The following is a 9,620-nucleotide window of genomic DNA, read 5'->3' as shown; positions in this document are numbered from 1 at the left end:
GCCATGTATATGCAGAAAGCCCACGCGCAGGCAGTAACCATCTCCTATTTTGGAAATTCTTCCTAGAAAAAAGTTGTCATAATATCACCGCTTATGGAAATCGCCTATCCCATTATCTCTGAAACGAGACAAGCTGTTTGCGGGAATAAAGCCAGGCATAAAGCTAGTTTTTTTTTTCCCTGCTGGGGTCTTGGGGAGATGGGGAGGACTTGTGTATTTCACCACGAGTCACCATTTTTGTTTGCACATCCTTTATTTCACAACGCAAAAAAAAAATTTCACTCAAAACTACACCATTAAGAAGAGCTTGAAAATGTCAGCCATCGCACCATGATCCAGCAGTCTTCACAATGCCTTCTCATATGTGCGCACACATGATACATCTTTATACGTGCATGTCTGCAAAACAAGCCATATATTAGTTTCAACATGATAATTTTACATTCAGAGATCTACCTTTTCAGCTGCATACAAGCCGTTTTAATATTCCTTGATTGGCTATCACAGACCATTTCAAATGTAAGTGCAAGGAACCAGTTTTACAGCTCAGTTCCAGATTGTTGAATGGATCTTCCTAACAAAAGGCAAGTCACGGCAGAGTGCATCACTAGTTTGAAATTACAAACATTGTACTTCAACTGGGGTTGAATGGTTAGAGGATCCTCTCTGAGTCTGGGCGATGATGGCTCGAATCAAGGCCGAGTGATAAAGAGCAAAAATTGCATGTGATGCTTCTTAGTCGAACACTCATGGAGAAAACGTGAAAAACCATTGTGCAAGGATGGGTCCAATGGCCTTGTATTGAAATCCCTTTTAATATTACATTTGAAAAAACAAATTCACAGCATAACACACAAAAGTTCAGAGATGGACAGCTTCACTGGCAAACTTTCATCTCCCATGGTGCAATATGCAAGGAACTGATGCATTTGCACATTTGGACAATCATGCTTGCACTACACCCATCCATAAAAGTCCTGCCAGTATCCCTCCATTTCTAATGCATATAGATACACATCAAATGCAAAATTAATGCCATCTACCTTTCAATCAACAGCTGATGTAAAGACCACTGCCTTACTGTCAGGTAAAGCACTGGTCCTACAACCATTGTCTGCTGAAAACTTCTGCAATTTTGGTCAATGAGCTCAATCTTAAAGATCTCGAATGTATAAAGTCTTGCCTCCTTACAAATACACACACACACACACACACACACACACACACACACACACACACACACACACACACACACACACACACACACACACACACACACACACACCCCTTGATAGCAGTTATGTTCATCTTCAGATATGACCAAAACAGCATACAAAATAGATTACTCACCAAATTCCTCTATTATCAATGCTGCATCTCAATTTAAAATTTATCCAATTATTCAAAAGTGTTTGCGTGCCTGCAATTGCATTTTTCAGTTACAAGATTTCAACCCCACCCTTTAGGGGCTGGGCCAAAAATTGATCTTCCACAATCTGAGACATGGTTTAGGCTCATGGAAGAGCTAGGAGACAAAACAGACTAGGACACAAAGGGGGAATGCCAATAGCAGGGCAGAAGGTAGACAAAGTATATTAGGAAATGATGGGGGTTTGGCGAGAACGCACGAGGTGGACAAGATGAATACACAAGTAAAATAGTGGGAGGGAGGGGATGGTTTAATGGGTGGAGAAAAGATCATGGCTTTGGGATGGGGATGACCTGAGATGGTGGTGAACAGCTGTCTTGAAGACTGGAAGAGAAGATCAAAGTGTGGAAGGTGGTTCCACAGGCAAGAAAAGGGGAACAAATGCGAACATTCTTGCCATGTGATCATAACTACCAAGTTTGGTGAATTTGTCCAGCCATTTAGATGGTGAGACCAAATACCCCTCAACCCCCCCCCCCCTTACATACATTCCCAATGTGGGAATAAGAGGCAGATAGTAAAGTAGGAACACTTCAATTGAAAAAAATATGTATATTTATTATTAATAATTTTTAAAAAAATAAAAATAAACATTCCCAGTGAGGAGTACTTGCCATGTGCTCAGTTTCTATTTTTCCATTGGTGTGGTTTCAGATACAGAGGCCGAGAGTTTTTCTGTATTTCCAATGTGGCTGCTACACCACGTGACCCACGATGTCACAATAATCATTAAAACATTCTACGTGAGTAGTTGCACCAATGGTAAAAATTCTCAATCCGCCAAGCGAAAGGAGAAAAACATGAAAGTTGTGTGGACACAAAGTCAAATACAATACCCTCTCCTTTAGCGAGGGTAATTGGATCCAGAGCTTCACCAAAATTGAATCGGTTTTAGTCACATCCCAATGCCCACCAAGTTTGGTCCGAATGCATCTACAATTGATACATCATGCCATCTCAAAGGTAAAGAATCATTTTATATAAATTCTAGTAGCTGGATCCAGATCTTCACCAAAATGGAATCAATTTGTCATAACCAACCTGTCCACAATTTCATCCTTATCCATCCACAACTTTGAAAAACAAAGACAGAAAGGGTGTGAAAACAGCCTCCTTCACCTTCGGTGGTGGAGGTAACAAACCTTGTACAAAGTAGGAAAATGCAGAAGTAGCACCAAGCACATGAAATCCATAAGCAAGGTATTTTTGAAGATGCAGTATCCAATAGGTTCAAATACAATTGCCACAAGTTTTTCCAGCTTACCAGGATCATTTTTCCATCCTTTATCTCTCGAACAAGTGTAGTCTCTTTTTCGTCCCATTTTTGAAGTTGTACTAGTTTCCCATCATCAACAGTGACAGTTGTCTGCAGAAAAACCAAAACATTTGTATCAGTGCCATTCATTTGAATGAAAAGTTTTGGAATGGAGCACTTCACAATAAATCTGAACATCAAATTAGGCAAACAATGTTAAAATGTACTCTCGAGAAATTTGACCTGCAGATTTGTAATTGTCTACTCATTGCTAAAGTTTTAAATGCTGGGCGTCACAATTAGGTCAAAGGTTGATGTATAAAAATAAAGTCGAAATTTACAATTAAACTCAATATAAGGTTTTGCACAATAAGTCAGCCTCCACATCAACCAATGATGAAAGCATACCACCAACATTTAAACAGCAGGCATAAGATTTAGCTTCCCTACATTGGGGAAAAGTTAAGCTCTGGACAAGATTAGTTTAAAAAAAAATAAATAAAAAAAAAATGAAGGTGTCAATCGACTCTTGCATCATGACCAGCACGTTACCTTTGAAAAGGATACGTCAGACAACAGCAATCTTAATTGGTTACCTCCAACACTTGATGAAGCCAATTAAAAACGCAGAAAGGCAGATTCTTCCCCCTTCCCAAATATAAAAATGGGAAAACCCCACAAATCTTGGATAAAAACAGCAAGCATGCCAAATGCCAAACCAGACAGGTCTTTACAATAATAAACAAGATCAACCAAAAACTTCAATGGCAGCACCACTTAACGTTTTTTTTTTTTTTTAACAATCAGTCTGAATTACGATGTGCAATCATTGGAACACTGAGCAAGAAGAGATAAAACAGCATCAATCTAGTTCCCTAAAAGCTTGCTTCAAAATGACGAACAACAACTCGAGAATGCTGTTCCAAACCAAAGGATCATTTAAAATTCCTGTGTTGTACATATTTTGGACAATAGTTAGTTGGCATCGATTTTTATACTACCAAAACTAATCTTGCATGTATGTACCCAAAATACAGACAACAGTACACAATAGCACAAAAATTTTAGGGCCACTTTTTACTCGCCATTCTTCTGTGGGGTGCAGTATCAAGTTTCGTTCAAATGGGGCAACGAAAAAAAAAATCTATTCCCGATTCAGTCAAGTACTCTTCGGGATAATTTGATAAATGCAAACAACCTCAGCGGTATAGTTCACTGAAGCCATCTTCTTTTTCTTGAAATAATTTATTTTAAAATGAGATTTAGTATAGACAAAGCATTCATTTTTAAGCATAAAATAAACCACCATTTTGATCCAAGACTTTTGTTAATTAATAAAATTTTATTTAGAAGATTACGCACAGCAATCTGACTCTTCCGAGTTTTTTTTTTTTTTTTTTCTTTTTTTTTTTCTTTTTGCCGCAATATTGTTTCGTTAAAAATAAAAACAATTCCAATTGTCAAGTACTCTTTAGGAGTATTTGATCAATGCAAACAACCTCAGCGGTATTGTTTGCTGGAGTTCTTTTAACAACCGCTATCACAACGGGTTCACAGGTCTAGTTTATTTTAAAATCAAAGCAAAGCCTCAAAATCACCATTCGAGACAAGATCATGTTGATATTCAAGATTCAGTTTGCAATGTGGAGGTATCACATGTGGGGAAATGCTATGTAAACCTTTACACAAACCTTAACTTTGCGGTCATCAGCAGTCGTTTCATCAAACTCCTCTCCAAGTTTGAACGAGATGTCCGTCGTTTTAAAGGCAGATTGAGTCTTGATGGAGAAGGTTTCTCCATCAGCACAGATGGTTACCATCGGCTTGCTCATCATGCCGAGCTTGCGCGTGCCAAAGGGAACACCTGCCACAATTAGATTTATAAAACAACCAAAAACTTTGAAAATGATGGGTGGTGGTGGAATAAAACCACAAGTTTGAAAGGATGCAGCATTTAAAAATAAATAATAAATCAGTCTGCAAGGAAACAAGCAACCAAAACATTTTAGACCACCACCAGTTCAACTGTCTGCTACAAGATCTGGAAAGCAAAACAAGGTTAAATATACAAATCTCTACACACAGAGCTTAAAGTACAAGGTTGGAGAGCAACAACCTTTCAATAATCTATTTGCATTCATCGCTGCAATTCCAGCAAGAACTTGTGCACAAATTAGACACCACGAGGCCTCAATGGAGCAAAGCTTTCGTCCATCGCAATGGAGCGAGCCTTCACTGCAAGCCAGACAAACAGAGCACAAAGCCATCAATTGGTATGTGCAAGTGCAGAAATCAAGGGCATACAGCGACACATCTGTTTTACTAGCCTTATACAAGCCTCTCCCCTCAGGGATCTGACAAAGTCCTTGGTGGATACATTCCTGAAATTCCAATGTTTCCACATCATAGCTCAATTTCACCTCAAGTTTGAGAGAATAGCCAAAAATATAATCTACTTCATACATATATAGTGCAGCACATAGAGCTTTGAACACTGCAAATGATTAAACAGAAGAGCAATGCCCTTGAGCACTCATCCAATGGCAGCTGGACAAGATAGCCAGGGAAGAAGAAGAAGAAAAATTTAAACTGGGTAGGTATGGATGACCCACAAAATATGGAACGGAGAACGCAAATACCTAACATTTTTTTTTTTTTTTAAATGCCATGAACCAACTTTGTTACATCACAGGTCATAAAAGGTTGTGGTCAAGTTTCATCGGATGTACGTGTGCATAGAGAAATTGCAAGAGTTTGTGGACAGACGGCATGTCATTCCATAAGCTCCATGGAACTACAAAATTAATCAATTCACGAGGGGATTGGGGGGGGGGGGGAAATTAAAAAAAAAAAAAATAAATAAATAAAAAATTGCACAAGGACTCCCAGAACAAGATTAAAATAAAAATAAAAAATTTGGCAAAATTAAACAAAGGATCAAAAAAATGAAGCGTTAGCGTCATATACATCGATTGTGACAGAGTAAAATAAAAATAAATGTCATTGATCAAAACCAACAGACCAATTCATGGCAAAGTGGAAAAATTACATGAAATCGGCAGTGTTCAGGACGAAGGCAAAATATTTTTTTTTTTTTAATTAAATTATGTTCATGGAGAAGTCGCATTAAAACGAGGACAGAGCGAGAGTAGAGCTTGCAAATGAAGATGCACATCCAACAGCCTTTGAAAAAGGGACCACTCCCTGCGGTGAACACCCAATGACCACTCATTACCAAGCAGCACGAGCAACAAATCACCGACAAATCCACACAATCCAACGATGCCCCGCTTGGACGTCCACGATACCAATGTCAACGTGCAATTTGCACAGATCCTCCAAAACCCCCATCGAGGAGAAAAAAATAAATAAATAAAATAAATTAAATAAACATTTCGTAGTCAAGTCACGTTCCCACGAATTTACTCGCCCTGAACGGTCGAAAGTATCAAACAATTCAAACAGTTCTCGCCATTTTCATCAAAATAAATCGAATCATTTCGAAAACATCCTGGAACCGAAGATCGTTATACATCAGAAATCACCAAAATATTATATATATATATATATATATATATATATATATATATATATATATATATATATATATATATATATATATATATATATTGCAGTTTACATACAATTAATAAAACATACAATAGCTGATCAACAACGTGATGCACCTTACCCAGAGCCTTCATGTATCCATCAAAATCACGACTGTCAACCATCTTCCACGATCCACAGAAAGTCTCGGCCATTGTGATCGCAAAGCACGGAGCGTGAACAATATCAACCCCAAAAAACCCCCGCGAAAAAAAAGAGCCAAACTCCACCAAAAACCCACAAATGATGCCCTGATAACCGATGCTGCGAGGGGACGCTCCCAACAGCCGATTTAAGCCGCCCTGAGCCGATTCCTATTGGCTGGAGGATTGGCACGAGACGGTCAAAGCGCCAGCGGATTGGACGCAGCGTTTGATCGTCGATGCTGCACGAGCTCGTTAGCAGCGGACAAGTTCGGCGAGTGGGCGTGGCCAGCGATTGGATCGACGAGTGGGCGTGGCCAGCGATCGGATCGACGAGTGGGCGTGGCCAGCGATCGGATCGACGAGTGGGCGTGGCCAGCGATCGGACCCGCCCTCGCACGACCACGCCCTCCATCAATCACATTTGGAGTTTCGCTCTTTCTCCTTCACACTGATCCTCGATCCTCCACGAAATGCACATTTCGTCCAATCAGCTGATTTTCAAATTTCTCAACCGACTCGTTTTGGTAACCGTGCGTAAGCTCGAATTTGAGTCTCGTCCTGTGTGTGCGCTACCCGAGGTAGCTGGGTTTCGCGTGAACCTCAACCGACGTGACCACGGCTGTCTTGATGTTGTTCTCGTCCGAGGAACGCTGCAGAGCCCGGAGTATGTCGCAATCTCGAAGGAATCTTTGGGAATACGTCATCTTCCTGAAGATAATCAACATCACAATGAATGCAATCACAGAGGACGTCAGGCTTAACGGTTTCCTCCGACACGATGCCCTCTTTTCCGTCGCACAGGCAGAGGCAGCACATCATGTTGGACTTCATGATAACAACAAGGGATCGAACGAACAAAATTGGGTTTCAGGTCGTCTTCGTTGGGATAACTAGACCCAGAATTACACAAACGGGTAACTAATGGAGGTTCGGCTCCGAGTTATCATAAGCACAATTGTAAAGCTCTAAACAATGGAGCGGTGGAGGATTTGTCCAGGTTTAACCAACACATGCTGCTGGTAATAACATGGAAATGTCAATATGGCATCAGATGATCGCATCGATCAGTTTACCTCCAGCAACTACTCAACAGGAAGCTTTGAGATACCTGTTTTCAAATGTAGGACAAGGGTAGTCGGAAACATCAGAGAAGGACTATTACTACTACGACTACTATCACGGCTACGACTATTGCTACTACTCCTACGACTACTGCTACCACTATTACTGCTGCTTCTACTATTACGGCAACGATTACTATGACTACTCCCACTATTACTGCTACGACTGTAATTACTGCAACGATTACTGCTACTATTACTGCTACTATTACTGCTGCCTCTACTATCACTGCTACGACTACTGCTACTACTCCTACAACTACTGCTACCACTATTACTGCTGCTTCTACTATTACGGCAACGACTACTGCGACTACTACTACTATTGCTGCTACGACTCCAATTACTACTACTATTACTGCTACTATTACTGCTACGACGACTGCTATTACTGCTACTACTCCTATTATTACTGCAACGACTACTGCTACTACTCTTACTATTACTGCAACAACTACTGCTACTACTCCAACTATTACTGCAGTGACTACTGCTGCTACTCCAACTATTACTGCAATGACGACTGTTACTACTATAACTGCGACGACTACTGCTAAAACTCCTACTATTACTGTAACGACTACTCCTACTACTCCTACTATTACTGCAACGACGACTGCGACTACTTTTACTCCGATTATTACTGCAACGACTACTGCTACTACTCCGACTATTACTGCAACGACTACTACTACTACTACTACTACTACTACTACTATTACTGCAACGATTACTGCCACTAGTCCTACTATTACTGTAACGACTAATGCTACAACTCCCACTATTACTGCAACGACTACTGCCACAACTCCCACTATTACTGCTACGATTACTGCCACTACTGCTACTACTCCGACTATTACTGCAACGACCACTGCTACTACTACTACTATTACTGCAACGATTCCTGCCACTACTCCCACTATTACTGCAACTACTACTACTATTACTACAACGACTACTGCCACTTCTCCGACTATTACTGAAACGACTACTGCACTACTACTCCTACTCCGACTATTACTGCAACGACTACTGCGACTACTCCAACTATTACTATAACGACTACTTCTACTACTCCCACTATTACTGCTACGATTACTGCTACTACTCCAACTATTACTGCAACGACTACTGCTGCTACTACTATTACTGCTACCACTCCTACTGTTACTGCTAAGACTCCTACTATTACTGCTATGACTACTGCTACTACAATTATTACTGCAACAACTATTACTGCTACTACTCCTATTACAACTGTTACTCCCATAACTACAACGACTTACTATATCTATTTCACGGCTCGAATCTTCCCCCACTTTCTTTTGGGGTCGTCCAGGAACGTTTTGACTCATCTTTCACGAACAAGCTGGCCAAACCTGACGTTCAACTGCAGGTAGTCGGAATCTGTGATTTATTCGTTGTGGAAACAAAAACTCAACGAGTCTTCGTGAAAAATAGCCATGGGAACCTTAACGTTCACCAACTAATGCCAGCAGATGGGACAGCCAGTTTAATATGAAAGCCAAAGGCACAGAGCACACTGTGATACATCACCCTGCCAGGGAAGCAGCAATATGATTATTTATGGTGAGGTCAGGAATCGAACCCAGAGCAGGCAGCTTAAACGTGACTGTACACAACCTCTGCACCATCCTGCGTGACTTAAAATAAATCAATAAATCAATAAACCTTTTAAATGGAATGATATTGACAATAAAAGCCACACAGTATATAGGATTTGATGTTCCCTTTAAAGTTACAGCATTAAAGGGAAAGCATCGTGTGGATTGGGGGAAAGAGTCGGGAACACAAAGGAGTTGAAGTTTTATTTCATCTTTCCATTTTGCAATAGATTCATTGCAATAATTTTCATTCTTTATTCCCCATTAATTAAAATCGTGACCATGAATAATGTTCATCCATTTCCCCTTCATGAAAACGACTGCGCCGTGCAATAATAAATTCACAATTAGATGATTTATCTTCAGATGAAGAATCGTTTCACTTTTGATAATAATCCTCCCTCCACAACTCCACTTGAATCGATCCACTAA

At 40.2% G+C, this 9,620-nt stretch overlaps 1 protein-coding gene across 2 annotated transcripts; it reads right to left on the bottom strand.

Moving 5' to 3' along the window:
* Nucleotides 1-234: 234 nt before the first annotated feature.
* LOC147035192 (fatty acid-binding protein, heart-like) lies at nucleotides 235-6,665 on the bottom strand. Of its 2 annotated transcripts, none has more exons than XM_085895108.1 (4): nucleotides 6,376-6,665; nucleotides 4,376-4,548; nucleotides 2,694-2,795; nucleotides 235-399 (listed from the first exon to the last, which is right to left on the bottom strand). In XM_085895108.1, the coding sequence occupies exons 1-4, from the start codon at nucleotides 6,446-6,448 to the stop codon at nucleotides 346-348; spliced, it is 402 nt and encodes a 133-aa protein (XP_085751234.1). In that variant the 5' UTR covers nucleotides 6,449-6,665; the 3' UTR covers nucleotides 235-345. The 2 variants fall into 2 exon arrangements, with proteins under 2 accessions (XP_085751234.1, XP_085751244.1); XM_085895118.1 differs by lacking the exon at nucleotides 6,376-6,665 and adding an exon at nucleotides 4,801-4,895.
* Nucleotides 6,666-9,620: the final 2,955 nt, after the last annotated feature.

Source organism: Eptatretus burgeri, chromosome 1 (assembly GCF_056783735.1).
Source record: "Eptatretus burgeri isolate ZD-2024b chromosome 1, Ebu_testis_v1, whole genome shotgun sequence".
In the NCBI taxonomy this organism is placed as follows: Eukaryota; Metazoa; Chordata; class Myxini; order Myxiniformes; family Myxinidae; genus Eptatretus; species Eptatretus burgeri.
Note: the sequence above shows the minus strand (reverse complement) of the source record. Positions and strands in the feature narration are given on the sequence as shown.

Bases quoted from the DNA above. Each gene is read 5' to 3' on its own strand.
- LOC147035192 (XM_085895108.1), bottom strand. From the start codon at position 6,448: ATGGCCGAGACTTTCTGTGGATCGTGGAAGATGGTTGACAGTCGTGAT. The intron at 4,549-6,375 runs GTAAGGTGCATC...TAATTGTGGCAG, and splicing joins TGGATACATGAAGGCTCTGG to GTGTTCCCTTTGGCACGCGC. The intron at 2,796-4,375 runs GTTTGTGTAAAG...GTTTTTCTGCAG, and splicing joins CTGATGACCGCAAAGTTAAG to ACAACTGTCACTGTTGATGA.